Source organism: Oryx dammah, unplaced genomic scaffold, assembly GCF_014754425.2.
Source record: "Oryx dammah isolate SB20612 unplaced genomic scaffold, SCBI_Odam_1.1 HiC_scaffold_13, whole genome shotgun sequence".
In the NCBI taxonomy this organism is placed as follows: Eukaryota; Metazoa; Chordata; class Mammalia; order Artiodactyla; family Bovidae; genus Oryx; species Oryx dammah.
In genome coordinates, this window is record NW_024070197.1 from 8734327 (window position 1) to 8754334 (window position 20008).

General features: G+C 51.8%; 2 protein-coding genes across 2 annotated transcripts in view; one reads left to right on the forward strand and one right to left on the reverse strand.

Annotated features, from left to right (window-relative positions):
* Positions 1–5025, forward strand: part of SHANK1 (SH3 and multiple ankyrin repeat domains 1) — a 49304-nt gene extending 44279 nt beyond the window's left edge. Inside the window, exon 23 of the mRNA XM_040252212.1 lies at positions 1708–5025. Within this exon, the coding sequence (XP_040108146.1) occupies positions 1708–2425 (718 nt within the window). The 3' untranslated portion in view covers positions 2426–5025. The remainder of the gene's footprint in view (positions 1–1707) is intronic.
* Positions 5026–5153: 128 nt separating this feature from the next.
* Positions 5154–14976, reverse strand: CUNH19orf81 (chromosome unknown C19orf81 homolog). Its single transcript, XM_040253823.1, has 5 exons — positions 14910–14976; positions 7978–8050; positions 7754–7874; positions 6521–6660; positions 5154–5349 (listed from the first exon to the last, which is right to left on the reverse strand). Exons 1-5 carry the CDS (start codon positions 14974–14976, stop codon positions 5154–5156), a joined length of 597 nt encoding a protein of 198 aa, XP_040109757.1.
* Between the last annotated feature and the right edge of the window lie 5032 nt (positions 14977–20008).

Consider the following 20008-nt stretch of genomic DNA (forward strand, 5'->3'; position numbering starts at 1 on the left):
AACAAAAAGAGTGATGAACAGAGGAGATTGGAGCACAACTTGCCGGTGTCCGTTTCTTTGGTGGGTTGTCAGTTTTGACAACCCCTGAAATCTTCGAGTCCCTTTGAGCCCAGTGTCGGTTCAAGACAAGAGGCTTTAGGGCATGGCTGTCCTAAAACCATGTCTAAGCATGGTTCTGGAGCTAGGTTTTTTGTGTTTTTTTTTTTTAGTGGGGGGGGGGGGAGGGAGGGCTGCTTCCAGCCCTGCACTTGCTAACTGGGTGACCTTCAGCAAAGGAATCTACCTCTCTGTAGAAGGAGGAAAGCATAGATCTCACCTAAAAGGGTTTTGGAGGCCAACTGTACCATGAGATGGAGGAGGGAAGGAAGGTCTCTTAAAAGGCCATCAAGTATAGATGGAGGAATCTGGGAAGATGCAGGAAGTTTTCCAAAGCAGCTAGCTAGCTGGAATCAGCTCAAAGTTCAAGCCCTTCTAATCTCAGGGAAGGTATAGTCACATTCCTGACCCAGACACACAGAGTGAGTGGAGGGAGGTTTTTTAACCCTCTTGTCCTTCTTCAGAGCTTACTCTAAGTCTGCTCAAGGGTTTGATATCTTTACAGGGATATTCTAAGGTGGTTTCTAAGGTCTTTGAGATCTTAAGGCATCTCACTGATGACAGAGGAAAGGATGCTTGATTTAGTTGACCCATCCACCAATGACTGACTTGCCATCTCCGTTACCGGGTGCCCTTCAGGGGGAGAGGGAGGGAATCCCGCAATGGACAAAACAAGCAAAGCATATCCCTTATAGAGCTCACAGCCTGATAAGCAGAGGTGGAGGTCAGACAGGAAACAAAGTCATTGCTGTCATCCTAGGGAAAAAATACAATAATGGGATGGTTCGCAAGAGGTGTCTCAAATAAAAGGCAAGCTGAACAGAGACTGGAGGAGGGAAGGGAGCGAACTGTATGGCTCCTTGAGGGAAAAGAGCGCTAAGCTGAGGGAACCGTTCAAAGGCCCCAAGGCAGGGACTGTTGTGGAGGGAGCTAAAGGGATGAGGGGAATCCTTTTCTCCCCTCGTTTCTTCTCTCTTTCATCGCCCTCTCCTCATCTCTCTCTCTCTCTCTGTCCCCCATCCCCTTCCATCTCTCTCCCCTGAATGCTCCCCCTCTTTTTTTGTTCCTCTCTCACCGTCTCCCTGTCTTCCACTCTGCTGTGACTTGGCCATACCCCGAAAGGCAGTATAGGGTAGTGGTTAAGAGCTCAGACTTTGGTGCCATATAACTGGGCTCTGCCACTTCCTGGCTGTGTGTCCTTAGGCAAGTTACTTAACCTCTCTGTGCTGCTGATAATAATAGTAACCTGCATCAGGGCTGTCACGGGGATTCCATTGAGATGCGATCTGTAAAAGCACTTAGAACAATGCCTGGCACACGTGAGCATCAGTAAGTGGTGGCGATTATTATTATTATCACTTAATGTCTCTTTTTCTTTCATCTCTCTCGACTGTCGCCCTCCCTGTCCTCTCACTTTTCTCTCCCTTCATTTTCTGTCCTGGCATCCATCTTACCCCCTCGCTCGCTCCTTCCATCTCTTCCCATCTCTCTACCCCGCGCCCCTGGTCTCTCTTCCTCTCTCCCTATATCTTGACCTCTGCCTCTTTCTCGCCCCGCCCTTGGCCCCCACCCCACCCTTCTCTTCCACCCCCGCCCCGTATCACATTCCAGACTCTCCGAAGACTCCCAGTCCTCGCTCCTCTCCAAACCTGTGAGCAGCCTGTTTCAGAACTGGTCCAAACCACCTCTGCCGCCGCTCCCCACGGGAACCGCGGTGTCCCCTTCAGCCGCTGCAGCCCCGGGGGCCACCTCCCCATCGGCTTCCTCCTCCTCCACGTCCGCCCGCCACCTCCAGGGCGTGGAGTTCGAGATGCGCCCACCTTTGCTCCGCCGGGCCCCCAGCCCCTCATTGCTGCCCGCCTCGGAGCACAAGGTCAGCCCTGCGCCCCGGCCCTCGTCCCTACCCATCCTGCCTTCCGGACCCCTCTACCCGGGCCTCTTTGACATCCGAGGCTCCCCCACCGGAGGGGCAGGAGGCTCGGCCGACCCCTTCGCCCCCGTCTTTGTACCGCCGCACCCCGGGATGTCCGGGAGTCTCGGCGGGGCCTTGTCAGGGGCCTCCCGCTCCCTCTCACCGACCCGCCTGCTTTCCCTGCCCCCGGACAAGCCGTTCGGCGCTAAACCTCTGGGCTTCTGGACCAAGTTCGATGTGGCTGACTGGCTAGAGTGGCTGGGCTTGGCCGAACACCGGGCCCGGTTCCTGGACCACGAGATCGATGGCTCCCACCTTCCCGCCTTGACCAAGGAGGACTACGTCGATTTGGGGGTGACCAGGGTGGGACACCGCATGAACATCGACCGGGCTCTCAAGTTTTTCCTGGAGAGGTGATGGCTGGCCTGGACGGACCAGCCCGTCCACAGAACCCTTGAGCCTGCTGGCCTCTTGACCTCTGACCGCGCCCCCCACCCAACCCAACCGTCCTTCTCTCCCCGGGCCAGGGACTCTGCTAGAACTGCGCCCTGACCCTTGTCTCCCAAGGCCGGAGGTCACCAGGTGGCCTGATCCCGGCCAGACATTTGCACCTCACAGGAGGGGGCAGCTGACACGAGGCGGGGTGTGTGTGTGTGTGAAGGGGTAGGGGGAGCGGAGGGGCGCTGGAGGAAATCACAGAGAGGGAGTGGAGAAGGAGGGAAGGGTCGATTCTGGGGAGCGGGGGACAGACAGAGCCATAGAGGGCCAGCCCCGAGCCTGACCGCTTGGGGGTCGTCCCCCAGGCCGCAGAGGAAGGGGAGGCCCTCAGATTCCACCATCTGCCGCCCCTCTAACCACCCTTCCTCCCTTCTCCAAACCCCTGGCTCTCCCCACCCTCCCCTCTCCCCAGCACACACAGCAGCCCCCGCCCCCCAGGCTCTTGCACGCTCCTTTGCACGCCTGCTCACCTCTCTCCCCTTCCTGGGCTACAATTTTGCACAAATGCGCCCTCTGGCTGTCTTGCGCGCTCCGCCTTGGCTTCCTCCGCCTGCCTTTGCTTCCGGCTCGTTCGGCTTCCCTGGCACACCACGGCGTCTGTCTCCCCACGCTCCACACCCCCTTGGTCTCAGACTTTTCCCACGGGCGCCCTCCCCCACCCCCATCCCCACCCCTCTCTCCTGAAGAATCTCTGGGCCCTTGCTGCAGACACACTTGGGACACCCTTTCCCTCGCCCTCTCTCAGACCGTGCGCCTCCCCCTAAACTCGCGCCTCCGTTCTCCTGAAGCACCCTCTCCCCTTAATCCTGCACCCCCACATTCTCACTCTACCCACCCGTCCGTCTCAAAGTGACACTCCCAGGCCCCCCCCTTGCCCCTCCCCCCACCCACTGTTGCTTGCACCCTCGCCTCCCAGGAACCATATCTTCTCCTCTTTGCCAGGCTTCCCCACTCCCTCGCCCCGTCGTTTCCCAGATCCTTGTCCATCTCCACTGTCAATTCTTTGATGCAGCTTCTTGCACGCCCGCTCTTGCACACGCATTCTCCCCAGCACGTCCCCTGCTCTCTTGAAGCCGTCTTTTCGTCCTTAATTAGGCTCTTGCACCCCGCAGCCCTGCCTTGCACGCTCATGCTTGAATTTCTGGTTGTTCTTGGGTAACTTTTTTCCATCTCTCTTGGAGAACTCTGCAGCCTCTTTACTTTTGCACACTCATCTCATTCCACACGCTCTTGGGACTGTATTATTGTTTCTTTACCTGGCAGTTTTTTTTTCCTGCCCCCAAGGATCAGCTCTTATGATCATTTGCACTCTGCCTATTATCTTAGCTCTGTACACTTTTTCTGGCAAGAGAAGATCCTGTGCGCTCTCAGTTCCTGCCCACTTTGCTTCCTCGCTTCCTCCTCTCCCTGCCCCAGTCTGCCCTCTCAGCTCCTCCCTCCTCTGACTTCCGGTCCATCCATTTTGCACGACGACACCGCCTCCCCCCCATCTCCTAAACTTTCCGTCTCTCCCAGAAACTCCTCCCTCCAGCATGGCTGTTCCTTCCTGCACGCTTCCCTGTCCCTCTATTCCTAGGGCTTGGAAATTCTAAGCCACCCCCTTCCCCTGGAAAGCCCCCTCCCCTACTGTGGGCAAAAGGAGGCGGGCATCGCCCCTGATCCCCACCATGTTCAGCTGCCAAAGAAGGGAGCTCCCCCTCCTTCCCCCAAGCCCATTCCCCCTCTGCTGCCCCCTACCCTCGAGGGGGGGGCGCTCCGTCCTTGGGGGGAGGGTGCTTGCAACCCTCCCTCCTTACCACGTCAGGGATCTGCGGGGAACCTTGTGGGAGGGTCGCGGGAGGGGGGAGGGGTGGCGAGGAGTGGGGCGGAGGTCGCGCTGGGCCCCTACCCGCCCCCTCCCCCTTGTCGGATGCCCCCCGTCCGCAGGGGGCCTGCGCGGCGCTCGTCTATCAAGGGCTTGTTCATTCTGGATGGGTGCCGCGGGGTTGGGGAGGGTGGGGGGGGGGGGGGGGGGGGTCGGCGAGGTGGGGCGGGGGCGGGGGGAAGGTACTGGAGGGGGGGCAGCGCGGGGCGGAGAGAAGCGACAAAGCAAAAAGAGGAACAATAACAGAAGAAAATACAAAAAAAAAAAAACCCAGAACACACACAAAAAAAATCCAGAAAAAAAAAAAAAAAAAACCTGAAATAAAGCCCGAGAATTGTCTTCCAAGGGGGGTTGGGAGGAGGAAAAGGGGGGCGGATGAGGACGTCTGGTTCTCGTTGGGACAGGGATCGCACGCGTTCAAATCCACGGGGCCCCGGTCTTCCCTCTCGCGGGCCTCGGAATTCACCCCTCAAGGGGTTGCGACCCAGACGTCCATTCGCAGGGACTAGGGGAAGACTAGGGAGGCGGAATTATATCATGGGGGTTCGTCTCTACCCCCCATCACCACCCTCCCCCTGACTCCCCACCAAGATTTTGCAGAGAGAAATGGCTTTTGTACCAGGTCATTCTTTATAATTAAACTCACAGTATCCACCCCCTCGAGCCGACCCCGCCTCCTTCCTGGGGAGGCAACTCCCCTTTTCCTCTGAGGTTCCCGGTGGGTATCCCGAGCCAGCGGGGCAATGCGCAAGCGCAGCCGGGGCCCGCCCCCCCCCCAAAATGTCAGTCTTCCTCGGTCGGCTCCGCCCCCAGAGCCTCAAGCATGCGCCGTCGGACCAGGGAGCGGCGCAGGTGCAGGCGGTAATCGCTCAGCAGCAGTTCATCGTGGCGCACGAGAGGATGCAGGTTCCCGCGGAGTCGAAGCCCCGAGCGCAGCAGGCGCGAGCGAGTCTGGAAGTCCGTGACCATGATGAGCCACCTGTGAGGGGACAAGGCCAGGGGGAGAGGAGCGGGACGGAGACGGAGGGGGAATAGCTGGCGGCCCCAGCCCCGCCTCTGGTTGCTTAAGAGTCCTTGCCTGATCCCTGAGTTCGTTTACCAACTCGTCCCTCAACCCGTCGCTGCGTCCCTAAACTCGCCAGGCCTGCACTCTCGTCGGGGTCAATCTGTTCTTTGACCCTTAGAGGGGGTCAGTCTAGGCTGTCTTCCCTCAGCCCGGTTCTGTCGAGGCTCCATATTTCTAAACCGCCACTGCACTGGCCGCCCCGCCCCTTCAGTGCTGCCCTCAGGCCTGGTCCCGCCCACCACCAGACAGTCTAGACCCCCGGGATCACTCTGACCCCGCCCTGCAAGGTGCTCAGGCTCATAGCTGCTGTCCCGTGTTCAGACCCCCACGCCTCGGTCTTGCGCATCCCGGTCACCACCTGGGTCACTGAAAGTCTGGCTCCTCTCTCCAGATCCCGCCTTCTTTTCCGATCTCACCTGGCCCTGCTCCCCCACCGCACCCACTCTCGGCTTCGCTCCTTCTAGGCTCCCGTGTGGGTGCATACAAAGTCGTTTCAGTCGTGTCCGACTCTGCTCCCTTATGGACCGTAGCCCATCAGGTTCTTCTAGTCCGCCAGGCTCCTCTGTCCATGGGATTCTCCAGGCAAGAATACTGGAGTGCGTTGCCATGCCCTCCTTCAAGGGACCATCCCAACCCAGGGATGGAACCCGTGTCTCTTCTCCTGCTTTGGCAGGCGGGTTCTTTACCACTAGCGCCGCCTTTCAGCCAGGTAGGGGTCCTATCTACCACAACCTTCACTGGGAGCTCCAGGCCCCGCCCCCTCACCGTCTGTCCCCTCCCCGCCCCGCCCTTGATGCGCTTCCTGTTGGCCCGCACCTCCTGGCCACGCCCACCCAAGGTCTACGCCCCGCCCCGCCCCGCCTCTCTCAGCCCTCACTCCCGGCCCCGCCCCCTCACTGTCTGTCTCTTCCCAGCCCCGCCCCTCGCTGCGCTATCTGTAGGCCCGCACCGTCCGTTAGCTCCTGGCCACGCCCACCCAAAGTCCCCGCCCCACCTCTCTCCGCCCTCACTCCCGGCTCCGCCCCCTCATCGTGTTCACAGCGGGCCTACCACTCCTGGCCCTTCACCCCCGCCAAGGACTCACCGGTCCCGGCGTCCGGCAGTCCCACAGATGACGTTCATGTTCTCAAAGCGGATGCTGCTCACGCGCCCACTCTCCATGGCCCCGGGGAACTCGGCTTCCAGGGCCTCCAGCACCTCCACATGGGTAAGGTCCTCTTCAGGCTGGGGATGTCGGGCCGAGTTAAGTCCAGGTGCAAAAGTCCCCACCCTAGACCCCACCTGCAGAACCTGCCAGAGCGAGGAGGATAGGAATCTTTCAGGTAGAAAGGCATCTGCTGCCATTCTAGGTCATTCTCAGACAAAAAAAATCAGTCCTCACCAAGCCGATTTGCCAAAAGTCAATGAACAGTCGGCTGAATGATTCACCAGTTGGCCAACTTTGCCTATCTATTGAAAACTTTTCCAGAAACCTGCGTTGGATGGTGAGGTTTTGGCAGCCCTTGAAGATTTCCGCAAGGATTTAAGCTGTACATTTTTCCTTTTATAGTCATAGTAGCATTTTAAGGACTGTTCCTTTGTCAATAAGTAAGGATCGTAGGGGAGGGGTTGACATCTTGGTCAATCTATTTAACATTCAGAAAACACACTGATCACACTGTTTCAGTCTCAGATTACAGTGTGGAGGGTGATAGCATATGTCATATATAAAACTGCCAAGAAGCTACAGTGAAATCAAGAAATTGGTCACCTCCAGGAAAGCAAGCCTTGGGTGTGTATGTTGAGCGGCGGAGGCGGGGATGGGGTTGTTTCATATTCAAAGACACGAAGAGAAGCAATGGAGTGTGGATTGGCCTTGTCAACAAGAATGGTGATCCCTGCGTCAGGGTAAAGTGGCACAGATCAGCTGAGGGAACATTCAGAGGCTTGTGCTGGCAAGCCTCATTTAATTCTCAAATTAAAGGGTGAGACCTTAATAGCTACCTCTGCTGAAGCAGGAATGGCCACAGAAACCATACACGGCGTAACCACTTCACTGAATCTGTCAAACTACCTAAGCTTTTTAAAAATGAGTTTTTGCACTATCTGTCCATTTTACAGATTTTCCTAGTAGACGGAGTAGCAGGATTCCCCCTGTCCTCTGTCTCCCTTCTCTCCGCCTCTCTCACCGATGGCCCCTTTGACAAATTCACAATTTATTTTCAGCCACTTATCCTGGCGCCAGGCCCTCGGCTGCTAAGCTGTGGAGCTTGGATTCGAGTCCTGTCCATCGTCCCAGCAGGGATCTGGGGTCACGGGCTGGGGGAGGGCCACTCACCGAGGTCTCCATGCACAGACAAAGCGGCTGAGCGGCAGGCGGCATAGGGAACTTCCGGATGCACGGGAGCTCTCGGTCCAGCGCCTCGTATTCTGCAATGACCTGACGCAGATACTGTTTCCTGGGAAAACAGCCAGCGGACAGGGACCTCCCAAGGTCAGGGGTCGGTGCCCTCGAGCTTAGAGAAGCTGAGGTCAGAAATCACGGGGCCAAGGACCACTCACGAGGATTTGACAGGTCTGCCCAGGCTCCGCGCCGGCATCTCCTCTGGGGTCTCTCGATCCACAAGGAGCACTCCTGGGGATGGAAAACCCAAGTACATCGGTTGCCCTGAGCACTCCTCACACCTTATTCTGCTTAAACGGCATCACCAAGTGACTGGATATGCCACTCCCAGGATAGCTCCTCTGCCAGTTATTCGGCTGTTGTGTCTCAGCCCCAGATTCCACCCTGTCCCACCCAGCTGTGGGATAGCCCAGAACTGGGACTCGCTACTAACCCCATTTCCCTTCTGACTTTTGGGGTCCCCTTCAGTTCAGTTCAGTCGCTCAGTCGTGTCCGACTCTTTGCGACCCCATGAATCACAGCACGCCAGGCCTCCCTGTCCACCACCAACTCCCGGAGTTCACTCAAGACCCACATCCATTGAGTCAGTGATGCCATTCAGCCATCTCATCCTCTGTTGTCCCCTTCTCCTCCTGCCCCCAATCCCTCCCAGCATCAGAGTCTTTGCCAATGAGTCAACTCTTCGCATGAGGTGGCCAAAGTACTGGAGTTTCAGCTTCAGCATCATTCCCTCCAAAGAAATCCCAGGGCTGATCTCCTTCAGAACGGACTGGTTGGATCTCCTTGCAATCCAAGGGACTCTCAAGAGTCTTCTCCAACACCACAGTTCAAAAGCATCAATTCTTCGGCGCTCAGCTTTCTTCACAGTCCAACTCTCACATCCACACATGACCACTGGAAAAACCATAGCCTTGACTAGATGGACCTTTGTTGGCAAAGTAATGTCTCTGCTTTTCAATATGCTATCTAGGTTGGTCATAACTTTTCTTCCAAGGAGTAAGCGTCTTTTAATTTCATGGCTGCAGTCACCATCTGCAGTGATTTTGGAGCCCCCCAAAATAAAGTCTGACACTGTTTCCCCATCTATTTCCCATGAAGTGGTGGGACCGGATGCCATGATTTTCATTTTCTGAATGTTGAGCTTTAAGCCAAATTTTTCACTCTCCACTTCACTTTCTTCAAGAGGCTTTTTAGTTCCTCTTCACTTTCTGCCATATGGGTGGTGTCATCTGCATATCTGAGGTTATTGATATTTCTCCTGGCAATCTTGATTCCAGCTTGTGCTTCTTCCAGCCCAGCGTTTCTCATGATGTACTCTCAGAGACTCACAAATTTCCAGAGGCTTTCTCTTGCCTTCAGGATAAAGTCCTCCCCTGCCATGGGGACTCATTCCTCAATGTGTGGTCTGGGGGAGCCTCTCAGGGTCCCCTCCAGACCTACGGGGTGAGAATCTGCATTTTAAACAGATCCCAGATCCCCTCAGAACCACCTGCCCCGTGTCACGTATGGTCCCTCTGCTGAGCTCTCTGCGTTTCTGTCTGGCCATCCTGGCCTCCCTTCCATCCTTCCAATGTAGTAATCTCCTTCTCAAGTCTGTCCACTTAACAATAACTACATGTTTACAGTCCCTTTTGCAAAGCCAAACACCTTTTAAAGTTCTTTCCACTGAATCCTCACAACAACTTCTGAAGTAGTGTAGTTTAAGTTCAGTTCAGTTCAGTCGCTCAGTGTCCGACTCTTTTCGACCCCATGGACTGCAGCATGCCAGGCTTCCCTGTCCATCATCAACTCCCAGAGCTTGCTCAAACTCATGTCCATAGAGTCAGTAACACCATCTAAGCATCTCATCCTGTCATCCCCTTCTCCTCCTGCCTTCAATCATTCCCAGCATCAGGGTCTTTTCAAATGAGTCAGTTCTTCACATCAGGATGTATAATGAACCCAAATGTTCCAATACCTAGCTTCAATCGATATCAATATTTTGCCAATCTTGTTTCATCTAGGGACTTCCCCACCACACAGAGAAGCACAGAGAAGTTAAGTGATTTTCCCAAGGTCACACAGCCCAAGCGATAGAATCATGATAAAAATCGAGCCATCTGGATCCAGAACATGTTCTCAATCCGCCCAGGCTGCTGCCTCTCATCCCACTATTGTCTACACAACAGCTTCCTAACTTCTCAACCTCTCTGTCTCTCTCCTTCATTCATCCCATCAGAATAGCACTTTTTGCTACTGTTTCTTGGTTTGTTTTATAGTTATTTATTTATCTGGAGCTGTGCTGGCTCTTCATTGCTACATGGGTTTTGCTCTAGTTGCAGAGAGGGGGGGCTACTTCCTAGTTGTGGTGCGCAGGCTTCTCACTGCAGTGGCTTTTGTTGTGGACCATAGGCTCTAGGCATGCAGGCTTCAATCGTCGCAGCACACAGCCTCAGTAGTTGCGGCCCGCAGGCTTAGTTGTCCCAGGGCATGTGGGATCTTCCCGTGGGATCTTCCCGTGGGATCTCCCATGGGGAGCGAACCCATGACTCCTGCATCGGCAGGTGGATTCTTTACCATTGAGCCACTAGGGAAGCCTCAGAATACCATTTTGAAATGTAGATCCAACCACATCACCACCTCCACTTTCCTCAAAACCCTCCCAGGACTTCTCATTGTCTTTGGGATAAATTAAGACCAAGACCACATAGGACCAGACCCTGCTGATATCTCAAGCCTGATCAGACAACATCGACCTCCTCACTTGCTGCATTCCAGAAACATCACCCTTCTGTGATTTGAACTCTCCATGCCCCCCTCATGCCACAGGACCTTGACACATGCTGTAAATCCACGTGGCGCTCTCTTCCCCCTCACTTAGCTCATCACGTCTCTCCTTGAGCATGTGAAGAGTTCCTGTCTTGAATGCATAACACCATGTATTGGCTGTCATCACAGCTGCCTTTTTACATTTATTTCTATGAGTCTCTAATTATAATGTGAACAACATGAGGTCAGGGGCTTGTCTTCTGCTCTTGGCATCTAGCAAAGCACCAGGCACCTAGTTGTAAGAGTTTATTGGATGAAGACTGAAGGGATATAATCATCTAATGCAATATAATATCTTTGTTTGGATCTTAATTAAAACAAACCAACTGTAAAAAATGAAAGTTTTTAATAATTAGGGAAATTCAAATATATCCTAGATGAGATGATATTCAAGAAAAATTTATAAATTTTTGCTGGTTGTAATTAATGGCATGGTAGGTCTGTTTTCTAAAACTTGTTTTAAAACAAATTTGTCCTATAGAATGTCCCCCCCAAAATTGTGTGTGTGAGTGTCTAGGTGCAACAAGATTAGCAAAATATTGATAGTTATTGAAGTTAGGTATTGGAATGTGTGGATTTATTAAACATTTTCTCTATTTTTGTGAATGTTTGAATTTTTCCATCTTAGAGAAAAATCTTTTAAATTCCTATCACAGATAACTTAGAAATAAAATTATATGCCCTAGAAAAGTGTGTGAAATGACTTGGAAAATGACTCTAGCAACATCAAAGTGATATGTTTAAAATGTGAATAAAACTGTTTCTTGTGAAATGTGGCATTGGAAATAAAGATTCCTAAATTAAAACCATGATTTTAATATATTTGTTTCAATGTATATGCATAACTTAATAAAGGTATACATTTATAAATGAGTACTTATTGAATAATTGAGTAAACATAATACTTTCAAACATCAATAGACACCTCCAAGGCCTCCTGTGTGCCCTGAAGGATGATGCAGACAAAGAGATTAATGAGACCTCCAACCTTCCCTCCAAGAGCTTTTGGTGTGGTGGGGAAAGTGGTCACTGTAAAGTACAGTACTTGCTACAGTGGAGGTGTCACAGGGTGGACAGTCTGGGGGCAATCAAGGAAGGCTCCTTGGAGGGGGTGATGTCTACCATGAGACTTAAGGGATACAAGAGGAATGTGCCAAATAAAGAAATGGCAGAGACCCTCCTCATTAAAAAAAAAGAAGAAGAAAAAGAAATTGCAAAGAAAGGGATATTTTATGCAGAGGCATCACAGGGTGTGTGGGTGGGGCACTAAGGTCTTTAAGCAAGAGAGAATATTCCCAGAATTCTCTTCAGGCCCAAAGCTAAGGAGTACTTCTTGCAATTGTAGGTTATTAATTATTTGTGCGATAACGTGTGTCATGTCTGCCTTCCTTGCATGAGAACAGGCTGGGTCATTTCCTTCATTACTACAGGCAAACCACTTGGGACCCACAGGCTTTCTAATGGCCTAAGCCAAAATTTGCAACCTGACAAGCTAAAAATGTTACTGGCTCCAAAATACCACAAATAAAATAGAAAAACTGAAATGAACCAATATTGATCTACAAAATGAGCCAACTGGTCAACTCAATGCCACTCAAATTTTTCTGGAGCTATATATAAAGTTTTGATGCTTTCAAACTGTTAGAGTTCTATTGGTGTTAGAGAAGACTCTTGAGAGTCCATTGAATTGCAAGGAGATCAAACCAATCAATCCTAAAGGAAATTAGTCCTGAATTATTCATTGGAAGGACTGATGCTGAAGCTGAAGCTCCAATACTTTAGCCACTTGATACGAATAACTGACTCACTGGAAAAGACCCTGATACTGGGAAAGATTGAAGGCAGGAGGAGAAGGTGATGATAGAGGATGAGATGGTTGGATGGCATTACCGACTGAATAAACATGAATTTGAGCAAACTCCAGGCTACCATGAAGGTTGGGGAAGCCTGGCATGCTGCAGTCCATGGGGTGGCAAAGAGTCGGACATGACTGAAGCGAACTAGCACAGCAGGGAGAAAACTCTTGAGAGTCCCTTGGACTGCAAAGAGATCAAACCAGTCAATCCTAAAGGAAATCATCCCTGAATATTCATTGGAAGGACTGATGCTGAAGCTGAAACTCCAATACTTTGGCCACCTGATGCAAAGAACTAACTCCTTGGAAAAGGCCCTGATGCTAGGAAAGATTGAAGGCAGGAGGAGAAGGGGACGACAGAGGATGAGATGGTTGAATGTCATCACCAACTTGATGGACATGAGTTTGAGAAAGCTCCGGGAGTTGCTGATGAACAGGGAAGCGTGGCATGCTGCAGTCCATGGGGTCGCAAAAGAGTCAGACATGACTGAGTGACTGAACTGAATTGATAAATAAAGTATACTTATCAGGTGGGTGCCTCAGTCTAGGTTAGAGATGATGTGGGGTGGGGGGGTCTCCAAACAGAAGAGGTTTTCAAAGGCACTAACAGACTGGAGGACAGAGAAACTGTCCGTTTTGCCACTAGAGCTTTTGCTGTGCCTAGCCTAGCACCTGGCACAGAGTAGGTGCTTACAGCCAACACCCAGAGAGGAGACCATGTCAATGATTTCCATCCTTATTCTTCACTTGAGGAGTGTCCATTCCCCACCCATGGGAGAGATGGGAAGGGAACCAGGTGAGGCTCACCAATCCCCAGGATCCTCAGAAATATCTCATCCAGTGTAAACCAATGCCTTCGACCCCTACTAATTACCTGGCAAGCAGTCAAAAACTATAGATGCTAGGGCCCCAGTCCTAGAGATCCTGGTTAACTGGAATCTGAAGTAGGATTAGATATAAATTCTTTAAAACCTTTCTCCCACCTGATGCATAGACCCAATGACTAAAATAATCATAATAATTTCATTCTTTTTCCCAGGCATTGAGACAAGAGTGAGTGGGTGCTTAGTGCCGGCCAATGAGATGTGAGGAGAGATTATTTGGAATTCGTAAGATTAAAACCTTTGGAAGTGATGCCTGGAACTTTGGCAGCCATTTGATGACCATGAGGTATGCAAGCTAGTGTGCAAAAGGGATATATCCCAGACTAAAAAGCAGGGAAACAGAAATCGGTTTCTCAATAACATTCACTGAGCTGCTGATCCACCCAAATACAAACCCTGCTCCATCTATAGGCTTCTTTTACAGTGAGATAATGTCTTTCCTATTCTTTATACTGGGCTTCCCACATGGCTCAGTGGTAAAGAATCTCCTGCCTCCAAGCAGGAGACGTGGGCTTGATCCCTGGGTTGGGAAGATCCCCTGGAGAAGGAAATGGTAACCCACTCCAGTATCCTTGCCTGGGAAATCCCATGGATAGAGGAGGCTGGCGGGCTATAGTTCATGGGATGGCAAAGAGTCAGGCACAACTTAGCAACTGAACAACAATTCTTTATACTTCCTTAAGTCCAATTCTGTATTACCTGCTAGCCAAATGAATTGTCACCAAGATATTAATTTAGAAATGTTCAATGAGAAAATGAATGAAGGAATGAGCTGTGCTAAAGTAGAGCGGAAATAGGCAACCCTGGAAGATGAGCCTGACAGCTGGCACAGGCTACATAGGGCCTCAAACACTGGATTGAGGGGCTGGTGCCCTATCCTGGGAGTGATGGGGAACATGGAAGGGCTGCGAGCAAGGGAGAGAAACGGTTAGTGCTGGGTGTCAGAAAGTTTTCTCTGGAGCTACGTAGGGGATGGGCGGGAGGGAAGAAACTGGAGGCCAGGGAGTCAGGTGGAGAAAGCGTCTATTGGAAGAGGACAAGCCCTGAGCTGGGGATGTGGGGACGGGGCAGAGAAAATGAGAACGAAGACAGGGTTAGGGACCGATGGCAGTGGGAGGAAACGGGAGTTGGCGGAACAATGCCTGGGGTCTGGATTGGGTTGGTCATAGGGTTATTCAAAGATGGGAAGCAGGGAGAAGGAGTAGCTTCGGGAGAAGATGCCAAGTCCGGTGGTGGAGACAAAAAGGGTGTGAGGGACCAGGGCAAGGAGTCTCTAGGGGCTCATGTACTCCAGAAGAGTTATTAAGGCCCCAGAGACTCATGGGAAATGTAGTTCCCGGTCCAGACCATTGGCCAAGGAACTGCAAAGGCTCACGGGAAATGGCGGTTTGCGGTCTTAAAGGGTACTGCCTAGTGAACACAAGAAGTTGGGGGTAGCTCTCTCTTTGGAAGGCCAGTAACTCACTCACGGCCAGGCCGCAAGGCAGGCTGTGACACAATGCTCGGACGAAGGCCCTCCACCCCCACGCTTGCTTACAGTTACCTGCGTCCCTGTGCATGCCGGGGTTGCCCATGGCGGAGGAGCACAGGGGCTCCACCTCCTGTTGCATCCTGGGAAGGCGGGTGGGGGTTGTCTCAGGAGGACGGGGAGAAGAGCTCTGACTGGGCCACCCGCCCCAGCTCTGTCTCCCTGCTGCTTCCTCCCTCTTGTTCTTGAAGCCCCGGGGGAAAAATGTGGACGGCTGAGTCCACATGGGCATCTGGTTTCCTTTCATCTCTGGGACCCTCTGTGTGTCCCAGTTCCTTCTTGCCCAGCTTCCTTTGTCTTCCTCAACGTCTCCCGGTCTCCTCGAGCCTCTTTCCCCACTCCTGTCATTCGCACTGTCTTCCTCATCTGCTCCCCATGTCTCTATCCCCCTCCCTTCCTCCCTCTTTCCCCATTTCTTTATCCTGACTTCTCCCTGTCGCTCTTCCCATCTCTCCTCTACTCTTTCCCTCGTTTTCTCTGCCCTCTTTCTCCCCACTTCTCTCCCCTTCCCTTGTTCCATCTCCCCAATCTCCCCCATCAGTTTCCCCAACATCGCCCCATCCCCCCTTCCCTCTCTGTCTTCATTGTTTTCTGGCTCTCTCTAACCCTATTGCCCCCTCTCTGGCTCCCTACCTCTCTCCCCATCTCTCCCAGTCTCCTTTTTCCCTCTTTCCCCATCTCTCTTCTCTCATAGCTGCCTCTGTCCGCCCCCTTGTCCTCCCCCCCTCTGTCATCCCTTTTCTGTTCCCACTTGCCCTCCGCTCATCCCTGTTTCACGCAGGAACTGGTTAGACACAGGCGAGATTCAAACAGAAACTGGGTTCTATATAGGGGAGGGAAAGCTGAGCAGGGGGCCTGGTTGCCATGGTACCTCCAGTGGATGGGGGAGGGGCTAGGAGTGAAGGAGTTTAGCCACAGAGGTGCCCACAGGGCATCTCTTCTTTGTGTCTGCCGAGCTCTCAGCAGGGGAGAGAAGCCGAGACTTTTCCCCTTATTTTGTCTTTCGCAGTCTGTCTCTGTTACCTGTATCTCAAGCCTTCTCTCCACTTCAACTGGTCGTTGCCTTAACTGTCGGTTATTCCTGCTTGATAAGCATTGGTTCTCTGCTTTTTAGTAGTAGCACCTCGATTTTCTGAGTCACTAATATTTGTGGTGTTGGAGAAGACTCTTGAGAGTCCCTTGGGCTACAAGGAGATCAAACCAGCCAATCCTAAAGGAAATCAGTCCTGAATATTTGTTGGAAGGCCTGATGCTGAAGCTGAAACTCCAATACTTTGGCCACCTGATTCAAAGAACTGACTCATTTGAAAACACTGATGCTGGGAAAGATTGAAGGCGGGAGTGTTGTAGCCACACGTTCCAGGAAACAAACTCACGCAGAAGGACAATGCAGATAGTGAAGTGCAGTTTATTATACCGGTGGGCCCAAGGCAGAGTCTCCTGTTAGCCAAGGACCCCAACCAGTCTTTGTGAAAACCTCATATACACTAAGTGTAAGTGCCCAAACCCACCTCCCCAAATTCCCTGAAACTAGTCAGAACAAAGGAAGAGAAAGATACAAAGTTAACCCGTGATTCATATGCCTTAAGCCTAGGTAGTTAACAGTGGACAATTATCAATAGGTCTGTGGTCATACCCCAATAAGCATAATAGAATTTATGATTCTATTCAGTTACACAGATAATTAAGGTATTCTTTTAGGCAATGGAGAATCTAGTTATGAGCCCTGAAGTTCTTCTATCCAGGAGGTCTGGTTTTCCAGTTGGTATGTCGTTTCCATAGATACTGGGCATATAGCTCAAAGTCCACAGTCCGACCCAAGATGGAGTCCTGCTTTCAACACAGAGCCTGTTCTGTCTGTTTCCTCCTACAGGAGGAGAGGGAGACAACAGAGGATGAGATGTTTGGATGGCATCACCAGCTCTATGGACATAAGTTTGAGTAAGCTCCAGGAGTTGGTGATGGACAGGGAAGCCTGGCATGCTGCAGTCCATGGAGGCACAAAGAGTTGGACATGACTGAGAGACTGAACTAAACTGAGCCTGAAAAGCAATCTAGGATAGTCAACCTTGGACTTTTGCTAGATCCATTATACAACAGGGTCTTTCTTTTTCCAGTGAGGTTAAGAGGCTGGTTTGAGCTGCGGGGGCCCATCACATTGCCATATGGGGAGAGAGCCTGCCTGAATGCAAAGACAACAGGAGGAAAGCAGAAACCAAAGATACAGATACTCAGATTCCTGATGATGTTTGAGGCACCTAGATCTAGCTGTGCCTGAAGCCGTCACTCAGTTAATTCCGTGTTATTGCTTAGGTTATTTGAGTTTCTGTCATTGGTCATTACAACAGTCCAGACTTCAGTGGACTCATTTCCAGACCCAGTTCCTCTGCAGCCCAGACTCCCTCTTAGCATCCTTATGTCTTTTTCTCTCCCATCAGACTGTCCTTTACTTCTAGTTGCCAAGTTCATCCCTATAGGAGAGGACACATTTTTCATCCTAATGGCCACAGGCACACCCAGCCTGAACAGCCCATCGGTCTCCAAACTCTAACCCTTCTGCTTCCTGACTCCACTCTTTCTTCTCTTCATTCCTAAAGCCCAATACCCACTCTGGTTTCAAGGTCCTTTCTTGCCTGGACCCTCCCCCCGCAGACTCCTTCTTGCCCTCACATCCTCCAGTCTCTTCCCCACAAGGTTTCAGAGGGGTCTTTCAGCACCCAGAGCTGACCCCTCCCCTGTACTCAGCCCTCCCATGGCTCCTCAGCACCTTGGACAACGTTTCAGTCAGGCGTTTGACAGATACATGATCTGCTCCTGGCTTCCTCCCTCACCTCGTACCTTCAAAACACTCTGCAGCTACCTTTTACTAATTCCTTTATTTAATTAATCCCTCACCTCTGTCTCCACTCTCCACATGGTGCCTTTTCCTGGTGCCCAAATCCCCTCATCCTTTCAAAAGAAGCTCAAGTGCCCCCTCCTCCAGGAAGCCTTCTCTGACTCCTCCTCCTATCAGTTATGTTTTCTGTCTCCTCTCTGTGCACATTCTTTATCTGCTTCCCCACCGCCACCCACCCACCCCAGGCCTCTGAACACGGTGCACTCTGCCTGTCTTGCTTGGGGATTTGGGTCTTTGTCTGCCTTCCACTCCAGACCATCCCTGACTCCTCTCTGGTTCTCCAGCATCAGGAAAGTGTGGAACATGACTGCTGAATGAATGAATGAGTGAGTGACAATTCCCCTCTACTACTATGACCTGCACTCAGCAACCCCCAGGCCCACTGCCCTCTCCCTGTTGGTCCACATGATGTAACATAGAATAAAGAAGTGAGTATGGACTCTGGACTCAAACAGACTAGCATCAAATGCCATGTCCAGGCTGTGGAACCTTGGGCAAATGACTTCTCCTCTTAGAGCCTTTGTTTCCTCCTCTCTTGCCAATAATGCTACCTTGAAGGGCTGCTGCTGCTGCTAAGTCACTTCAGTCGTGTCCGACTCTGTGCGACCCCATAGACGGCAGCCCACCAGGCTCCCCGTCCCTGGGATTCTCCAAGCAAGAACACTGGAGTGGGTTGCCATTTCCTTCTCCAATGCATGAAGGTGAAAAGTGAAAGTGAAGTCATGTCCGACTCCTAGCAACCCCATGGGCTGCAGCCTACCAGGCTCCTCTGTCCATGGGATTTGCCAGGCAAGAGTACTGGAGTAGCTTGAAGGGCTGCTGCTGCTAAGTCGCTTCAGTTGTGTCCGACTCTGCGACCCCATAGACAGCAGCCCACTAGGCTCGTCTGTCCCAGGGATTCTCCAGGCAAGATTACTGGAGTGGGTTGCCATTTCCTTCTCCAATGCATGAAAATGAAAAGTGAAAGGGAAGTCACTCAGTCGTGCCCGACTCTTAGCGAGCCCATGGACTGCAGCCTACCAGGCTCCTCTGTCCATGGGATTTTCCAGGCAAGAGTACTGGAGTGGAGTGCCATTGCCTTCTCCACTTGAAGGGCTAATGGTGCTTAAATAAAGCAAGATACAGCAAAGCACCCACATGTGAGCCAGACACAAAAGAGACACTCAGTTGAAGGTTGCTCCCTTTCCCAGTTCTTAGCCTCAGGCTTTAGCTGCCTCTTCTGGGGCTCTCTCTCTCTTCTCTCTTTGGGTGTCTCTCTCTCTGCATCTCTGGGTGTCTGTCTGTCTCTTCTTCCCTCTGGCATCTGGATCTCTTAAATTCCCATCTCTCCGTGTCTTCATTTTTCTCTGTGATCTGTTCTTCTTTTCTCCTTACCCGTCTGTCTCTGGAACCCTGCCTCATTCATCTCTCTGTGTACCTGAATTTGAATTGCTGTCACGTGCCTCTGATTTTCTTTGTCTGCCTCCCATTCTCTGGGTCTCTGTTCCTTTCTGTGCATCTCTGTCTCTGTCTCTGTGTCTCTCTCTGTCTCCATCGCTTTATTTGCTCTCTGTTTCTATCTCTCTACCCCCTTCCCTGTGTTTCTGCCTTAGGCCCACCTGTCTGCCACTGCCACTCACCCCAACTCTCTAGGATCATCTCTGTCCCACTCCCTGGCCTGGCGTGCAGCCTGGGACACAAATCCCTGAATCAGCATTTTCTTTCTATTCCAAAAATTATGCCAGCGCCGCAGCAGGGGTGGGGCTGGTTGTAGCTCTGGTTAGAGGGTTTGCCTTCCTGGACCCTTGTCCACACAGGCCCTGGCTAGCATGGTCTACCTCCGTTCTCATCGTTGGTTCTCCCATGGGAGCACCAGGAGAAATGGTGAGCCTGTGTTTACACACACTGTGCATGTCTCTGGGTGTGTGTGTCTGCATGTGTCTGCAGGCACTGTGGGTATGGGTCTGTAGGTACTTTGCAAACTCATCCGTTCATTCATGCATGCGTCTATCCATCCACCCATGTAATGATCTACTCATTCACCCACTCAGCTATCCATCCGATCCTCCAACCATCCATTCATCCATCCATCCACCTATCCACTGATCCACCCATTCACCTGTCCAACTCATAAATACATACACGCGAGTGTGTGGGCTCAGTTGTGTCTGCGACCCCATGAACTGTAGCCTGCCAGGCTCCTCTGTCCATGGAATTTTCGAGGCAAGAATACTGGAGT

Excerpts from the sequence above, each read along its gene's own strand:
- CUNH19orf81 (XM_040253823.1), bottom strand. The coding sequence starts at position 14,976 with ATGCAACAGGAGGTGGAGCCCCTGTGCTCCTCCGCCATGGGCAACCCC. Across the intron at positions 8,051-14,909 it reads CGGCATGCACAGGGACGCAG|GAGTGCTCCTTGTGGATCGA; the intron begins GTAACTGTAAGC and ends TTCCATCCCCAG. Across the intron at positions 7,875-7,977 it reads GGCAGACCTGTCAAATCCTC|GAAACAGTATCTGCGTCAGG; the intron begins GTGAGTGGTCCT and ends CTGTTTTCCCAG.